This window comes from Ruditapes philippinarum, unplaced genomic scaffold (genome assembly GCF_026571515.1).
Source record: "Ruditapes philippinarum isolate M1 unplaced genomic scaffold, ASM2657151v2 ctg3_1_1_1_1, whole genome shotgun sequence".
Taxonomy (NCBI): domain Eukaryota; kingdom Metazoa; phylum Mollusca; class Bivalvia; order Venerida; family Veneridae; genus Ruditapes; species Ruditapes philippinarum.
Genome location: NW_026858508.1, coordinates 532,541 through 551,712, shown reverse-complemented (window position 1 = coordinate 551,712; position 19,172 = coordinate 532,541). Strand labels below are relative to the sequence as shown.

Below are 19,172 nucleotides of genomic sequence, written 5' to 3'. Positions count from 1 at the left end.
ATGCAGTAATTACATGTACATAAAATATCGACAAATGATGAAATGTCCCTATTCCAGACAATCTAGCATATAATTATTCAAAATTCATGACACATCCTAAATTTAACAATAAGATTAGAAATTCTCCAAATTATAAATTTTAAATCACATTTATCACATGCCAGTGCTGCTTTTGCGATTCTGTAAAAAGAGTAATGCATGGCCGTGCATATATTTTGAGGTGACATCATTTGAGTTATACAAACATAGCGTAAAGATGCGCTAATTGTTAGCAGTACACAATAGGCATGTCAATGACAACATTATTCCTTTGCTCTGTAAACAGCTCTTATTTTGGGTATGTGAATAATAAAATATTGTATTCATGAAGTTTCAGTACCAAATTTATTGAATTGTTGAATGAAATAAAATTATGCTGGCCAGAGGCTCACTTAATATAATTTTATTGAAGTTGTTCAATAAATTCAGTACTAAACCTGTCATACACTCAAATATACTCATTCAATATCCTCTATTTACTCAAAAGTTTAGATGTACAAGGATGTTAACTTTTACCAGCACAAACACTGCCAGGTCTGTTGTCAGATATATCAAGATATCCTGGTAAACATGTGCATTCGTAAGTCCCCGGTAGATTTGTACATATAGCAAACTCAGAACATATATTCAGGTCCGGACTTGAACACTCGTCTATGTCTGCAACAGAATCACGCATCACAAAATATACATGTATATTTTTTTTTAAACAGTACAATGTAAATTATCTATGTATAAAAATCTCTCAAAATTATGTTTATGTATTTTGCTCATTTTAATATATTATTCTATACTTTTATTTTTCAACAATAATACATTTTGAAAGTGACATCTAGCGACAAGTGTGATAAGGTGATTTCAATGTAAAAACATGTGTTATTAGATAATTGTTCATTATAACATCAAATATACATGTTTAATCAATCAAAAGATTTCAAACATTTGTATGTTAGTGGCAAAAACTGTTTACAACTACCAGTACAGAGGCAAGCAATCATCTGTGTCATCAGGAGTTTGCACTGTACTGTATGTTGTTTACTTTTAGTATTTAGATATCAATATTTCTCAAATCAACAACTGAAAATTTCAAATTTTAAAGCAGGACACCCCACTATAACAAACTAATAAAGTAATGATTAAAATAGATCTACCAGTAAAATGTTTACAGGATTAGAACTAACTAGCAGTTGTTTTACAGTTAAAGATCCTTAAGTATGGTTTATCAAATATCTCTTGTGTTATAATAAGGTACATTTTTAAACCATACACAAATATTTATATAAAGAACAAAGCAAGATTAGTTTTGGTTCCCATTAGCAACCCATAATTTCTAGCAATATCATACTTTACCTTCTATAATGATGGACATGACCTCTAATTGATTCTCGCTCCAGTAACTAAGATTGGACATGAAAACATCTGTGAGCTCTTCAGTTGTGAAGGTACCATTTATCCCTAGGTACATACTGAAGTTCATTATGACACTCCCTGGATACAGGCTGTTCACTTGTAAACCATAGTATGGATATGATGTCTGAGTCAGGAACGAAGAAAACTGCAAATAATGGAAAACGCAAGAGAAGGTATTATTTTAACTTGGTGAATCTGCTTTCAAGGCACTCCGCTAAGGTTTTTTGCCATGACGGGACTGGAAATGATTTTTAGAGATTATTGTTCCACATGATATAGGTCTAGACTTATGTGTAAAATTTTTAATCATTCGCTCACTCTGTTTTTCCAGAAAAATTATTCTAGTTGTTAAAAATGACCAATAATTGAAAAGGGTTGGAACGCTTTTTTCCCGAACAAGCTTGAAAAGCGCAAAATACCATTTTCAATTTATTTCTGAGTATATTTACTAAATTAAATTGTCTTTTGCATATCTTTTCTTTATAAGTGTCCCAGCTGATCTATGTAAGAAATTCAATTTTTACGTTTTTTTAGGATTTTTGACCGCAATGAAGTTCCTTTCAGGTTCAATGCAATTCCTTCATTCTTTCAATCTTTCTTCAGAAAAAAACAAATTTTCTGCCAGATATATTACATGATGTAAATGAAACAAATCTTACCACAGTTTGGAAGTTATTTATCATGTTATCAATCTCTTCAGGTGTCATGTGATCTAGATGGACATCTGTACCACCTGATTCTAGAATATGTACACTACCCCAGAACTGTTGTACTTCTGCAAAAAAGAAATACAGTGAATGTCAGTAAAGGAAGACTGGTGTATCTGTGCAATGTTTCTACACGTGTATAACTTTAGGCTGTTGGTCCAAGACCTACTCTTTTCAACTTATCCAATTAAATAAGAATGATCACTCCCTATAGAGTCAAACACTTAGAACCCAAGCAATATATGTTGACAACAGGCAATTGTCACCTCCCCTCCCCCCAAAAGAACATGACATTTTACTACTTCAAATAACTGCATGGTATACTGTATAAGTGTTAAAAGAATAAAGAATATATTATTATTATGCTCAATTATTGCAAAAATCATCTATGAATGAATGACAAAGTTATGACCAAACACAATCAACTACGTAAAATTTTGACATTTAATATAACCGTCATTTTCTGTTAAAATGACATGTTTTCTGGTAACAGGATACTTCTAACTCTACTGTATACGGTAAGGATGCTTCTAGTTTTTTATTTTTTTTTAAATCAAAAAATCTGCTCAATACTGGCATGCGAGCAGTTCCCGTACAGAAGCAGTACCCGTATTTTTCATTTAAACGCTTGATTTTTACATGCATTCTTCAAAAATTCATTTCAAATCAAGCAGATACATAAACGAGACAAAATCTAAATGTCAGTTCGGCAGTACGTATAAAAAGTCTCATTTTAAATCACTTTCACCTGTGCATTGTCAAAACGTGACCTTGTTTTATCCGGGGGATTCCGTTCTTGCGCGCATGCGCAAACATACTTACACGTGAGGCATGTTAAAGGGTTTTCCACTTATACCACCTGTTTACAGATAAGAAGGCAATGTGATGAAAACTTGTTTAATTATCAGAATTTTGACCAATATTACTATATAAAATAATTTTATGGCTTTGATGCGTAAAATATCATGCATACAAGCATGCCATCGCATGTGAATGCGTTGGGGGTAATGGTACCGGGTAATAGATACATGCGTTTAGTCTACTTTCTATTTCCGGAATTACATCTATTTATCTCTTAGAAAATGGTCTGTTCAACAATTATAAATGAAAAATAGGTCCGATATAATAAAATTGTATAATTATAATGGGTTAAATTTTATGTACGGGAACTACTTCTCTTCATACAAAATAATGGATAATTTCGGTACCCCATATGAGGCCTCATAACTAAGGGTTATTCTATGTTTAGAACAAGATGGAATTTCCATGATTTGGGTGACGAGCTGAATATCGATGTGTAACATTGAAATTTTGGTGAGTGAGCGTAATAAAAAATAATGTTTAAGTAACTACGATTTTTGTACGGGAACTGCTCGCATGCCAGTACAGTTCAAGTATTTGGACTAGAAACTAACTTACAGACTGAAATAAATAAATCAATACCCCTAAAAATATTTCTTTTATTTTATTAGTTTTGTCTTTTTGCCGTTGAAAAAAAAAGAAAAATAACTTTCATCTGCGTTGGTTATTCAGGTACAAAAAGAGAAATTAAAATCAGGGGAGGTAAATCATACTTAAGAAATTGCTATCATGTACCTGTGCAAATATCCGGAGCAGTTTTATAAAATCCTTGTCGACATAAACAGCTAAAACTGCCTTCATCGTTGATACAGTCAGAATTCTCTGGACATGGGTCGTCTGCACATTCATTTATATCTAGAAATTAGCCGAACAATTGCATAAAGTAAAATAATGTGCAAATTACATAATATGGATCTATCACTCGTTCTCTTTGAATCATGTTTTCCAAGAAAAGTATGTATGAACGGACATTTCGAAAAGTAAAATAGGGAACTGAAAAAAAAAGTTTATGCATTTGTTCCAAAATGAAATATTATAAATTAACATAATATTTGAAGGTCCAAAAGTAGACCTATGACTAAATTCATATGCTTAATTTTACCACCCCCCCCCCCCAAAAAAAAAAAAAAAAAAAAACCAACACTTTTTCCACATCATATTACGTATCAATTTCTTTAAAATACATGTATATGATAGAAAATTTAGAATAAAACTTACCAACACAAATTCCCTGGTGATTGTTTCTATGGAAACCATCTTTACATGAACACATATAAGAACCTTGCTCATTTGAACAAGTCTCGTGATCACCGCATAGGTTATCGTCCTGCTCACATTCGTTTATGTCTTTCAAAAAAAATATACAAGCATTAAATTTACAATATCATAGCTTCAAATTTTGGAATTGCTTTAATTCAATTAATTCGAAAGACTACCTGTCTTTAAGATATTATGTTTATTATCATATTAGGTGAGTACAAGTATTTATGTTTTCTAAGTTACAAACAACGACACCATTGGAGATTTATGTACCTGTAGCTCTATAAAAAAAAGTTGGAATACTATTTAAGTCAAAGGCATCCTCGAAAATACCAAAAAAAATAAAAACACACAACGTGAACTTGTTTTAAAAATTCTTGGTTTGAGAATGACACTATTTGGTAAACTCGGGAAAATGTATGGAATTACGTGATTTTGTTACATCTAATTGTCATTACAAACACGATTTAAATATTAGGTTACCTAAACATGCGCCTGAATCCTCCATGACAAAGCCAGTGACACAGCCACATGAATACGACCCTGGACTATTATCACATACCGCACTTGCGTCACATACATCCGTAGAACATTCATCTATATCTAATGACACAAAAACGTGAAAAATATAGTCCTATAGATCAGTTTAGTTCATTAAACATAATAAGAGGAACTCATGTTTTACTTTGGAGAGTTACCTAACAAGTAATTAACACAAACATGTTTATACGTGATCATTTTGATCATATGGCCACGGAAATTGAATGTCAGTTAAAGTCTGTGCATGGACAACTAACTTTACTTCTTGATTAATGTTGAGTTTGCTATTATTAATGATATTTGTAAATGAGCAGTTAAACAACTGTATGTACTAATCATTTCTCTCCTTTGTATTTTTTCTTTATTATTTCGTCTTCACTTCAACAGTTATTAACCCATCATATCAAATGTTTGAGCTTATCATTTACCTAAACATATTCCAGCTATTTGTCGGTATCCATGGAAACAAGAACAAGAATAGCTTCCATCAGTATTGTCGCAATGGGAGTTAGAAGGACAAATTCCGCTAGTCATACACTCATTGATGTCTGCAAAAAAAAGAATATTGGAAAACATGGTGCCCCTTGATTGTTTCGTTATCACCATTATATAATCATTTATGACGTTTTATTAAAAGATAGAACTTGATTTGAATCACTTTCGTTAGAACTGAAATAAACAAGTATTAAAATTCTTTTTAGATAAAGGAGCACCAAATAAAGTTAAATCCCGACTTAAGCGAATGTTCAGGTACTCTCGTAAATGAAAATATTATTTCAAGTTACACCAAAATTTGGCACTCAGTATTTCGTCTATCAAATGATAAATTGCAGTTTTTGAGTCTGTAGCTTTTAAGACAAACAGGAAAAAAGTTCCAAATCCCTACCTATACATTCATCGTTTACTGTGGAATATCCCGCACGACACAAACACTCATAACCAGGCTTCATGTTTATACAGTCAGAATTGTCAGGACATGCGCCCTCATCTTCGAAACATTCATCTATGTCTGTCAAATAAACGCCACAACATTACTAGTATTGCTCAAATGCAAATTACCACTCTCACCACACCACTCAACTATGAACACGTGGGTCTTCTTGCAATATTGAACAATATAGAAAAAAATACTTTTGTATAAACTGTATGCTTTAACATTACGCCAAAGTGTTGGTTTTAAAAACGTTTTAATTAGATTGACCTTTACAAAATACTTGATACAGACAATAAGCATATCAGGACAGTATAAAATAATCATGCTCAAACAGACAATTAATAATAATAATTATATATACCTATGCATAAATTTTGTACTTGCTTAAAACCTTCATTACACATGCACTTGAAACTGCCCTCCGTATTTATGCACGTGGCTTTCTCCATACAAACATCCTTAACGACACATTCATCGACATCTGAAAGAAATCATTCTCAATAATTTTATAAATATAAAGTGAAAATATCATTGTACATTTTACAAGTATATTCTTCTTTTGTATTAACTACCTTTAAGTTTCAACGAAATCATAACTTTATTCATTCACAGTTTCAAAATACAGGAACTGTGAGCGCAAATATCAAAAGATGGAATAACATGTGAGAGCAAATGTTCGCGCCCACGGTGTTGAATCACGCTGTGTTTGTTTCAGGACAGATATTTTTATGCCAAGATGTCGAAGCATTGTAAGAATTGTTTGTCAATTGAAACTAGTTAATTTTCAACGTGAGTAAATAATTTGATAATTTATTGTGGTTGAAGCGATTCCAATTGCTTATCAAACTACTTTTGTCAGAAGTCTTGATATTAATAATTAATGCAAAATGTTTTAATTTTGATTGACACTTACCGAGACACTGTCCATCGTTCATCTTAAAACCCTGTAGACATTCGCATCTGTAACTTCCAATGGTGTTCACACAAAATGAGTTTGGATTGCATGGATTATTCTCACATTCATCTATGTCTTCGGAAATACAATTTGTATGATAGCATAAATTGCATAACTATAGCATTCAGACATTTATTTACTTCATTTTACTTACTAGTAATATGCCAAAAGATACTTTTTTTACATTTTGGAAAGGGAACTAACTTAAAAAAAAAAGAATATTGGAAAACATGGTGCCCATTGATTGTCTCGTTATCACCATTATATAATCATTTATGACGTTTTATTAAAAGATCGCACTTGATTTGAATCACTTTCGTTAGAACTGAACTAAACAAGTTTTAAAATTCTTTTTAGATAAAGGAGCACCAAATAAAGTTAAATCCCGACTTAAGCGAATGTTCAGGTACTCTCGTAAATGAAAATATTATTTCAAGTTACACCAAAATTTGGCACTCAGTATTTCGTCTATCAAATGATAAATGGCAGAGTCTGTAGCTTTTAAGACAAACAGGAAAAAGTTCCAAATCCCTACCTATACATTCATCGTTTACTGTGGAATATCCCGCACGACACAAACACTCATAACCAGGCTTCATGTTTATACAGTCAGAATTGTCAGGACATGCGCCCTCATCTTCGAAACATTCATCTATGTCTGTCAAATAAACGCCACAACATTATTGCTAAACTTCAAATTGCAACTCTCACCACACCACAAAATTATGAACACGCAGGTCTTCTTGCAATATTGAACAATACAGAAAAAATGCTTTTGTATAAATTGTATGCTTTAACATTACGTCAAAGTGTTGGTTTTAAAAACGTTTTACTTAAATTGACCTTTACAAAAAACTTGATACTGACAATAAGCATATCAGTACAGTATAAAATAATCATGTTTAAACAGACAATTAATAATAATAATTATATATACCTATGCATAAATTTTGTACTTGCTTAAAACCTTCATTACACATGCACCTGAAACTGCCGTCCGTATTTATGCAAGTGGCTTTCTCCATACAAACATCCTCAACGACACATTCATCGACATCTAAAAGAAACCATTCTCAATAATTTTATAAATATAAAGTGAAAATATCATTGTACATTTTTACAAGTATATTCTTCATATTTTGTTATAACTTAATAGACATTACATAACGCTGTGATTTAACGTTTTCTAAGAAGCATCAAGTAATTTAGGAACTACCTTTAAGTTTCAACGAAATCATAACTTTATTCACAGTTTTAAAATACAGGAACTGTGAGCGCAAATATCAAAGATGGAATAACATGTGAGAGCAAATTAATGTTCGCCACGGTGTTGTGTCACGCTGTGTTTGTTTCCGTACAGATATTTTTATGCCAAGATGTCGAAGCATTGTACGAATTGTTTGTCAATTGAAACTAGCTAATTTTTGGACATGACTAAATAATTTGATAATTTATTGTAGTTGGAAGTGATTCCAATTGCTTATCATACAACTTCTGTCAGAATTCTTGATATTAATAATTAATGCAAAATGTTTTAATTCTTTTGATTGACACTTACCAAGACACTGTCCATCGTTCATCTTAAAACCTTGTTGGCATTCGCATCTGTAACTTCCAATGGTGTTCACACAAAACGAGTTTGGATTGCATGGATTATTCTCACATTCATCTATGTCTTCGGAAATACAATTTGAATGATAGCATAAATTGCATAATTATAGCATTCAGACATTTATATTTACTTCATTTTACTAAATCTGTCAAAAGATACTTTTTCTACATTTTAGGAAAGGGAACTAACTAAAAACATTCATTATTCGTTAACAAAAAAGTTATTGTCTGTGTTCTAAAGTCGTTTTAATAATAATAAACGCGATGCAATCTTAATTTATATATATTAAATATTTAATAAAAAATAAACATTTAATACCTTGAACGGAGGTTTGTGTAGTTCTTTGTGGTATGCTGGAACTCGTATCTGCTGTTTCTTTATTGTTGTCAGATTTAGTACTGGGAAGACTGTTAGATACCGTCGTTATTTCATTGGCTATATCTGTGGTATATCTCATAGTCTTATCTGCATCAGTAATTGTTTCATCCCTGAATTTTCCAGCAGTGGTGGTTGTAAATAAAACTTTATTGTCTGAAGTGGAAAGTGGTGTGTCGTTTGAAGTGACCGAGTCTAATGAAGAAAATTTATCACTTGACGTGGTTTTATCCATACCCCTTGTAAAGTCACTCGTTAAACTTCCAGTAATGGTGTTCGAAAAAGTCCCTGTGTTTTCCAAAGGGGAAGATGGTGTAACATCGGTAGAGATCGTCTCTAGTGAAGAAGAAGATGAAGCGTTTGTTGCAGTATTCTCTATATCAGTTGATAATTTACCACTGAAATTCACAGAAGTGGGATTTGTGATTATTGTAGTACTGTCTGAAGTGTAAATTTGTTCGCCAGAATTAGTGATTGTATCTAGGGTTGAAGAAGATGTAGCACTTGCTGTGGATTGATATGTATCACTTTTAAATTCACTCGATGATATATCAGCTGAACTCGCACTGCTATGATGTAAAGTGGAAGATCGTGCATCATCAGTAGTGATCGTGTCTGATGTAGTGATATGTTTGACTATGTCAAATTCACTAGATGAGTTCCGTACGCTAGCGGTTGATATAGATCTTGCACTGTCTGAAAAGGATGTTCTTGTGTCATGTTTAGTGCTCATGGAAGAAGAAGCACTTGTTTTGGTGGTTTTATTACCTGAAAAATCACTCGATGAACTTCCACTTATTGCGGATACTATAGTTTCCTTAAATTGTGAAGTGGAAGATGATACACCATTTGTAGTGATAGAATCCGAGGTAGAAGATGCTTTTGTTGTGGTCTTATCTGGATCCGTTGTTAACTCACTGCTAACATTCCAATTAATGGTGGTTGAAACAGTCCCTTTACTGTCTGTACTGGAAGTAGGTGTGTCATTTCTAGTTATCGTGTCTAACGGAGAAGATGTAGAACTTGCTCTTGTGCTTTTAGCCATGTCTGTACTAAAGTCACTCTCTGAGCTGCCAATAATTTCGGTTGAAACCGGTCCTGTACGATATGAGGTGGAAGATTGTGCATCATCTGCAGTAATCGTGCCTTTGGTCCTAGCGATAGTGGTCGAAATGGGTTCTATACTGTTTGAAGAAGGAGCGCTTTTGCCATCTTGAGTCGTGATCTCGTCTAGCAAATGAGAGGTTGTAGCACTTGTTGTATTAGTGGTGGCATTTTTAAATTCAATCGATGGGCTTCCAGTAATGTCGGTTAGAATAGTTCCAGTATGTTTTGAAGAAGACGATTGAACATGATCTGTAGTGACCGTGTCCAATGTAGAAAATGTCGCGTTTATTGTAGCTTTATCTTTTTCAGTTGTTAATTCAGTTTTGAACGGCACAGCAGGGGTGGTTGAAATGCTTTCTATATTATCTGAAAAATGTTTTGTGCCACTTTTAGAGGTCGTGTCTAATTTAAAAGAAAATGTAGTACTTTCTGTTGTTTTATCTCTATTTGTTCTAAAGTTATTTGTTTGGCTCCAAGGAAGGGCAGTTGTTATAAATGCTCTTCTGTCTAAAGTTAAATATATTGCTTCATCTGAAGTACTTACATCTGGCGCACGAGAAGATGAAACACTTGTTAATGAAGTCTTGTCCATGTTAGTTTTAAATTCACTTGCTGAGCTTCCGGGAATGCTAGTGATAATACTTCCTACACTGTCTGAAATGTTTAACGTTCCATCTGTAGTGATTCTGTCAATTATAGGAGATGATGTAGTATTTCTTGTTGTCATTTTATCTGTATAAGTTTTAGTTTCATTCGTGTCTAACGGAGAAGATGTAGAACTTGCTCTTGTGCTTTTAGCCATGTCTGTACTAAAGTCACTCTCTGAGCTGCCAATAATTTCGGTTGAAACCGGTCCTGTACGATATGAAGTGGAAGATTGTGCATCATCTGCAGTAATCGTGCCTTTGGTCCTAGCGATAGTGGTCGAAATGGGTTCTATACTGTTTGAAGAAGGAGCGCTTTTGCCATCTTGAGTCGTGATCTCGTCTAGCAAATGAGAGGTTGTAGCACTTGTTGTATTAGTGGTGGCATTTTTAAATTCAATCGATGGGCTTCCAGTAATGTCGGTTAGAATAGTTCCAGTATGTTTTGAAGAAGACGATTGTAAATCATCTGTAGTGACCGTGTCCAATGTAGAAAATGTCGCGTTTATTGTAGCTTTATCTTTTTCAGTTGTTAATTCAGTTTTGAACGTCACAGCAGGGGTGGTTGAAATGCTTTCTATATTATCTGAAAAATGTTTTGTGCCACTTTTAGAGGTCTTGTCTAATTCAAAAGAAAATGTAGTACTTTCTGTTGTTTTATCTCTATTTGTTCTAAAGTAACTTGTTTGGCTCCAAGGAAGGGCAGTTGTTATAGATGCTCTTCTGTCGAAAGTAAAATATATTGCTTCATCTGAAGTACTCACACCTGGCGCACGAGAAGATGAAACACTTGTTGATGAAGTCTTGTCTGAAAAGGATGTTCTTGTGTCATGTTTAGTGCTCATGGAAGAAGTAGCACTTGTTTTGGTGGTTTTATTAGCTGAAAAATCACTCGATGAACTTCCACTAATTGCGGATAATATAGTTTCCTTAAATTGTGAAGTGGAAGATGATACACCATTTGTAGTGTTAGAACCCAAGGTAGAAGATGCTTTTGTTGTGGTCCTTCCTGGATCCGTTGTTAACTCACTGCTAACATTCCAACTAATGGTGGTTGAAACAGTCCCTTTACTGTCTGTACTGGAAGTAGGTGTGTCATTTAAAGTTATCGTGTCTAATGGAGAACTTGCTCTTGTGCTTTTAGCCATGTCTGTACTAAAGTCACTCTCTGATCTGCCAGTAATGTCGGTTGAAATCGGTCCTGTACGATATGAAGTGGAAGATTGTGCATCATCTGCAGTAATCGTGCCTTTGGTCCTAACGATAGTGGTCCAAATGGGTTCTATACTGTTTGAAAAAGAAGCGCTTTTGCCATCTTGAGTGGTGATCATAGCACTAGCATAGGTTGTAGCATTTGTTGTATTAGTGGTGGCATTTTTAAATCCAATCCATGGGCTTCCAGTAATGTCGGTTAGAATAGTTCCAGTATGTTTTGAAGAAGACGATTGTACATCACCTGTAGTGACCGTGTCCAATGTAGCGTTTATTGTAGCTTTATCTTTTTCAGTTGTTAATGCAGTTTTGAACGTCACAGCAGGGGTGGTTGAAATGCTTTCTATATTATCTGAAAAATGTTTTGTGCCACTTGTCGTGTCTAATTTAAAAGAAAATGTAGTACTTTCTGTTGTTTTATCTCTATTTGTTCTAAAGTCACTTGTTTGGCTCCAAGGAAGGGCAGTTGTTATAGTTGCTCTTTTGTCTAAAGTAAAATATATTGCTTCATCTGAAGTACTTACACCTGGCGCACGAGAAGATGAAACACTTCTGGATGAAGTCTTGTCCATGTCAGTTTTAAATTCACTTGCTGAACTTCCAGGAATGCTAGTGATAATACTTCCTTCACTGTCTGAAGTGTTTAATGTTCCATCTGTAGTAATTGTGTCAATTATAGGAGATGATGTAGTATTTCTTGTTGTCATTTTATCTGTATAAGTTTTAGTGTCATTTGCCGAGTTCCCAGCAATGCTTGTTAAAATAGTTCCAATATTTTGTGATGTGATAGATGGTGCACGACTTTCAGTAACTGTGTTTAAAGTAGAGGAAGTTGTAGCACTTGTTGCGGCTTTATCTTTACCAGTTCTAAAATTACTCGCTGATCCGCCAGCAAAGATAGGTGAAATAGTCCCTGTATGTTGTGAAGTAGAAGATGGTACACCATCTGTAATGGCCGTGTCTGCTGTATATGTCTTCGAAGATGTAGCTTTTCTTGTGGTTTTAGTGTCAGTTGTTAATTCATTCAATGAGCTCACAGCAAAACCGGTAGAAATAATTTCTGTTCTGTATGAAGAGGAAATTGGCGCTTTTTCTGTAGTGACCAAATCGTGCGTTGAAGTTTTAGTGTTCATTGTCGTTTTATTTCTGTCAGTCATTAGTTCACTTCTAGAAGTCGGGGATGAAGCGATCGAAATAGTGTCTGTATTGCCAAAAGTGTGAGTAGGATCACTTTTGATGGCATAAGTATCTAATGCAGAAATTGATGTGAGCAATTGATTAGTAGTTTGATTGATATCACTAGTGAAAGATATATTTGTATGATTTGTTACTGCGGCAACCGTAGATGTCAAGGAGCTATTATCTGTTGCTTCTTTGTATGTAGGAATTATTACAATGCTTGAATAAGTTATGGCTTTGGTAGTTGAATTTGTAATATTTCTGGTATTTGGATTTGTTACAGATTTAATATTTTCTGTTTCTGATTGAATATCAATTCGGGTGCCATAAGTAGCATCAGTGGATATATCTTCTGTGGCATCATAAGGTAGCGTTGACGGATTTTTTGTTATAGAAATATTTGGTTTTAATTCATTAGTTGAATTAGTATCAATTGTGTCTAATGTTATTTCAGCTAGTATGGTATCCATAGAAGTAACAGAGGATATATCTATTGAACTAGTTTGATCAGATGTATTTGGCAATGTTGTGGTGCCTTCGGTGATACTAGGCACCGTGTTAGTTTTTATGTCATTGATATTTGTAGATATTTTTGTTGATGTACTGTCAGTTCCATGTGAAACATAACTATGAGTTGCCATTGAATATGTGACATTATTTCCATTTGAAACGTCATTTGACGAACTTGTCTCCGTGTAAGAAAAAGTTAGTGATGCAAACCTTTCTAAAATTTTAGACGATTTTGTACCTGTAGCATCAGAACTCATTTGTGGTAAAATCGTGGATATATTGTCATTATAATCTACTTCCGGTACTGAAATATCACCTTCGTTTTTGGAAGTAGTTAAATTTAATTCATCTACAGTAACTGTAGAGAACGAAACTGATGTTGCAGGCGATGAATTGCTGATACCAGTAGTCATCGAATACTCATTGTTACTAGTAATGTCCGTTCTAACAGAAGCAGAAGTTGGTGCGCTGCTATTATCTGTTACTAGTTTTGTACTGAATGTTCTATTATTTATCTCTGCATTACCTACGGAAGTGATGGTTCCTTCTTCGGCGTTGCTTTGACTATAAGTTGATGAAACTAAATTATGTTTTGTATAAGGATTAGATGGTAAGGATTTAACATCAGTAACTTCTGTTGTTAAAGTATTATATCCAGTTCTATCCGAAAAATCAGCTGTTTCACTTGAAACTATTAATGAACTACTTTTAAAAGACGGCGTACTTGACACCATGTTATCTTCGCCAATATTTGTATTATAAGAAGTTATTTTAGAAGTTCTTGTTTTAACAGTAGAATCATCCGTATAAGACGTGCTTGTGTATTTAGGAGTCTTATCAAATTCAGTACTTATTTCATTAATAAAGGTGAGAAACACATTTGTTGTTCCAGCAGGTATAGTTGAAGAGCCTGTATGACTCTCAGTCGTAGATATTATTGGCTGTTTATTGTCAGTTCGCACATTGCTGGATGGTTCTATACCAGATGTTGTTGCCGATGAATTATATTTGGAATCACTATCTGTTTCATGCCCAGATATGTTTTCCGTAGACATATATTTTTTACGTGTTGTCTTTGATGATGAGTCATTCGCGATGTTATTTGATACTGAATTTGATACTAGTAATGTATCAAGCATTGAAAAGGTAGATATAAATTTGTTTTCATCAGTATTTTCTGTTTGTTCTGATCCCTTGATTCTGTAATCTGTAACACTAGAAGAGCTATTGTATGCGTCATCTTCGGTATAGGATAACATTCTAGTGGTTTTCATATTTCCTGTTGCAGATTTGTTGATATATACTTCATCTGTTGAAAAGGTTGATTCAGTGTCTAATATAGCATGTGTAGATGTATATTCAGCAGTTTTTGTTGATAACCTGTTGGCGACCGGTGGTGCTTTGGTTAATTCATTGCTCATAATTGCAGATGCTACTGTTTTATGAGAGCTTATTTGGTCGAAGCTCCTAGTATATTCAGTGCTTGGTAAACTTGCTGGCAACAGCTCTGAAGTAGAATTATAATTTGAAGACAAGGGATTAGAGAAAGTTATATCTGCTGTAACTGATAAATTTGTTTTGCTATTATTTGTCACTGTTGCTTTCGTTTTAAAATCATTATTTTGACTACTGGTTTCGATGTTTTGTATAATCTCTGAGTCAGTTCCAGTACTTATCGTACTTGCTGGAGTGGCCATGCTTCTAGTGCTTATGTTGTGCACTAAAGTGGCGTTTTCCATTTTATCAGTGACATTTGTCAAATCGTTACTACTGACTAATTCTGAAAAAAAGGGTGATTCAGTAGTGCGAAATAAAGTCCTTTTTCCTGTTTCTGTATTTGTAATAGTATCAAATAATCCGTCCACGGACACATTCAAACTTTTATCAGTAGACACTTGTCTTTGCTTGCTTGACACAGATGTGTCTGCATAGCCGAAAGTATTTGTGCTTGGTGTTTCTGTTATGCGTTCATAGACAGTGTTATTAAACGGAGTTAGAGATGTTTTGTCAACGACAGACGCCACAGCTTTAGAACTCATACCTTTTGTTGTTAGGGCAGATGAGAAAAATACATTTTCTGTCTTTATTGGGAACTCATTGCTAGCATTTTCAATATTGTATGTATAATTTAATGATTCAGTATTTTGACTACTGGTTTCAATGTTTTGTATAATCTCTGAGTCAGTTCCAGTACTTATCGTACTTGCTGGAGTCGCCATGCTTCTAGTGCTTATGTTGTTCACTAAAGTGGCGTTTTCCAATTTATCAGTGGCATTTGTCAAATCGTTACTACTGACTAATTCTGAAACAAAGGGTGATTCAGTAGTGCGAAATAAAGTACTTTTTCCTGTTTCTGTATTTGTATTAGTATCAAATAATCCGTCCACGGACACATTCAAACTTTTATCAGTAGACACTTGTCTTTGCTTGCTTGACACAGATGTGTCTGCATAGCCGAAAGTATTTGTGCTTGGTGTTTCTGTTATGCGTTCATAGACAGTGTCATTAAACGGAGTTAGAGATGTTTTGCCAATGACAGACGCCACAGCTTTAGAACTCATACCTTCTGTTGTTAGGGCAGATGAGAAAAATACATTTTCTGTCGTTATTGGGAACTCATTGCTAGCATTTTCAATATCGTATGTATAATTTAATGATTCAGTAGCAATACTGCTATTGTACGCTGTAGAAGATGAGTCACCATGGACAGTATTTGTAATGTTCACTATAGTTGTTTTTGATAAACTCAGCCCAGTGGATGTCTTTATAGATTCAGTGCTGGTAGAAAAATCAGAGGTTTCATTATTTGTCGAGGATACATATTCTTTATCGATACTTTCTGTTGACAAATCAGCTTGACTAACGGGCAGGAATTTAGAAGATTTTCTAGTTTCTGTAATGATATGTACTGTCGATGGTTTTAATTCAGCATCAGCAGCATTTGTATTCATATTTGTTTCAGAAGAGTTCACTTTTGTTGATTGAGTGCTTTTGTCATTTCCACCGTCTTCAAATTCAGAACTTTGTTTTACCAATGCAGAAGTGTAATGAACAGTCCTATTTTCTGTATTCGTAACATTGTTGTAATATGTTGCCGTTCCTAGATTATTGTTTCCCGAATAAGAAGCAAAATTGCTCTGACTTTCTGAGATTTCTTTCGGGGTTGTATTGTATAATTTCGTATTCGCAAGTTTTGCTGTATTATCGGCTTTTAATGTGGTTTCTTTTATCGACAAAATGGATGAGGTATTGTCAGTATTGTTCAATGATGTTGCTGTGTTAAATGTTGAGGTATTCATGTCGCCAGTGCGTTCACCAGAAATAGTGTTTGCTGTATTGTAATCAACTGTGGACTTGACAGGCTGTGTTTTATCGTTGGATGAAACAGTTGTTTCACTGTTGTTCAATTCTTTATTTGACCTTGAAAGATAATTGTATGATGTATCTGTCATTGTATTAGATTGATTGTTAACATAAAGTACTTTTGATGTTATGGTATTTCTATGAGAAGTGCTAGTCATTTGAGTTACTTCAATATCTGATAATGTAGTAACCCCACTGTTTCGGTCTATTTCATTGCCTGGGGATACAGAACTTGCGCTTGAGGCAGTGTATTTATCTTCATAAGAAGCAGTATATATACTACTTATGGCTTGAGTCAGTGGCATTCAATCGAGTTTTATTTTCCTCTATTTCGTTACCTTGAGTAGTAACTGTGGGACTCGTTACTGTGATATCAGTGCTTTTACTGTCATTTGCGATAGATGCACTTTCTTCCTCCGAAGTTGTATGGTTTAACATTCCTGGTGGTACAGTCGATTCACTTATATTTTTATCAGTTAGTTGCAATGTTCTAGTATATGTTTCATCATTTATCGAAGTTGATTGATTCAAAATATTGTCTGGCAGTAAGGTTGATCCAGATTCTTTGTCAGAAATTGATGTATATGTTTCTGTTACTGCATTACCTATGTTAGGTTTGGTACTAAGTATATTCCAATATTTAGTATATTCAAGACTGGAACTGTTGTCGCCATTAGTCAATTTTGTACTAGTCTCACCTGCCTGTGAAGATGATTGTATGCTGGAACTTTCTAATGGTGTTTCGAAATTAGTACTTATGTCACTTGACATCTTTGTGAATTCCACATCATTGTCATTTAGTGAATATTTGTTACCAGTAGTATTTGTGATCATGGCAATTGTCGATTCACCATTTGTAATTTCAGTTGATGTTGATCGCACTGATGAACGGTGCTTTTCATCGACCGATGCAAAATTCCCAGTATTGGTGGGTTCTGTTGTTATTGTTAAAAGATCAGTTATACCTGATGTTGTTCCACCACTTGATAGAATTGTTTGGACACTGCTTACATCTGTAGACCTTTCATTATTTATGGATTTTGAAACCGTTGTAAATGCCGCAATAGTAACACCCGTGTCTGTTGAGCTTTGTTTACTGTAATTCCGTAATGCAGTTAAAGAAGTTGCGTATAAATCCTCATTTGTGACTCTTAATTCACTGATTTTTTCAGTCGTTGACATAATGCTGTTATTTTCCGAAGAATGCATATTTGTTATATTCTTTTTCGTGCTGTTGAAATGAAACAATGTTGTTGATTCAAGACTCTTTGTTCCGGAGGGTTGTGAGTGCACTTCAAATTTCGTTGCAAATGGTAAACTGCTTTCAATGTCATTTGTTTTCGTATACGTATCGTTATTTGCACTTTTTACCGAAATGGCATCTGTTGACTTCAAAAAATCATTCAAGTAGTTTGGTGTCGATTTAGAAGTGATTTCATCTGTGGTCTTGGTGTTTACTTTCTTAGTATTTTCGGAGATTGAAGAGTCTAAATGACTTAATGACGATGTGTATGAATCTAAAGTTGATTGTCTGCTATCATAGTCTGTTGACGAAGGTTGACTATTAAGATCACCAGTTGAAGGTAATATTTCTGACACGGTCATGCTTTCTTTCGTTTCAGAAGATTTTGTCGTGTCCTCAAAATGACCTATTTTTTCAGTAGTGTTTGTGCTTAAGTTTATAAATGCAACTTCTTTAGAACTTGTTGTCTGCGTATAATCAAGTGAATCCTTATCAGACAAAGTGTCAACTATATATGTTTCTGTCGTAGACAAAATGCCCATTGCATCAGATAAAGTATTAACATTACCTAAACTGGTACGATATGTTTTATTATTTATGGATGTTGTATCAGTATTTTCAACACCTGGCGATGTAAAAGTGTTCATGTTTGTAACAAGAAGTTGTATCTTGGATTCTGTAACTGTGACATCTGACATGTTTTCTGTAAAGGTAGGGTTAATACTGGTGTCATCTCCCATTTCAGATGTACTGCTTAAATTTGCTGATGAATCCGTAAAATAATTATTGTAATATTGTTTTTTAGTTACAGTATCCATATTTGATGATAAAGTGCTCGTTTGTGTGCTCTCCATATCTGGGACTGTGCTTTTTTGGGTACTTTCTGACGACGCTGTCAATGCACTGATCTCGCTCGATTGTATTATTGAATCATTGGTTCCTGTTACTAGATTACTTGCATTTACTGATGGAGTTGTCTTTATGCTATTGATAGATTCCATTATATATTCACTATGACTTTTCATTTTTGACTCTGTACTATGGTTATGTTGTAAAGTACTATTTTCTGTATTTTTAACGTCAGAATCGTCTATATTGTTAGTAATCATGCTTGTAAATGTATTATCAGCTGTGTGGTCTAAACCAATATCAGACACATATGGAGCGGTCGTCTCTACGTTACTTTTAGTCGTTCTTGAAAACATTTCCATGCCTTCCGTTGCA

The 19,172-nt window shown here is 34.1% G+C and overlaps 2 protein-coding genes across 2 annotated transcripts in view; both read right to left on the bottom strand.

Moving 5' to 3' along the window:
- The window catches only part of LOC132753437 (uncharacterized), a 45,650-nt gene extending 28,515 nt beyond the window's left edge, over positions 1-17,135 (bottom strand). The window contains exons 1-14 of the mRNA XM_060743912.1: positions 8,634-17,135; positions 8,262-8,378; positions 7,641-7,760; positions 7,239-7,361; positions 6,662-6,778; positions 6,110-6,229; positions 5,701-5,823; positions 5,243-5,362; positions 4,758-4,877; positions 4,233-4,361; positions 3,750-3,869; positions 2,106-2,221; positions 1,387-1,591; positions 556-696 (exon numbers count right to left, since the gene is read on the bottom strand). Coding sequence (XP_060599895.1) covers positions 556-696; positions 1,387-1,591; positions 2,106-2,221; positions 3,750-3,869; positions 4,233-4,361; positions 4,758-4,877; positions 5,243-5,362; positions 5,701-5,823; positions 6,110-6,229; positions 6,662-6,778; positions 7,239-7,361; positions 7,641-7,760; positions 8,262-8,378; positions 8,634-17,010 — 10,048 coding nt within the window. The 5' untranslated portion in view covers positions 17,011-17,135. The remainder of the gene's footprint in view (positions 1-555; positions 697-1,386; positions 1,592-2,105; positions 2,222-3,749; positions 3,870-4,232; positions 4,362-4,757; positions 4,878-5,242; positions 5,363-5,700; positions 5,824-6,109; positions 6,230-6,661; positions 6,779-7,238; positions 7,362-7,640; positions 7,761-8,261; positions 8,379-8,633) is intronic.
- Position 17,136: 1 nt separating this feature from the next.
- Positions 17,137-19,159, bottom strand: LOC132753436 (uncharacterized). Its single transcript, XM_060743911.1, has 2 exons — positions 17,303-19,159; positions 17,137-17,145 (listed from the first exon to the last, which is right to left on the bottom strand). The coding sequence occupies exons 1-2, from the start codon at positions 19,157-19,159 to the stop codon at positions 17,137-17,139; spliced, it is 1,866 nt and encodes a 621-aa protein (XP_060599894.1).
- Between the last annotated feature and the right edge of the window lie 13 nt (positions 19,160-19,172).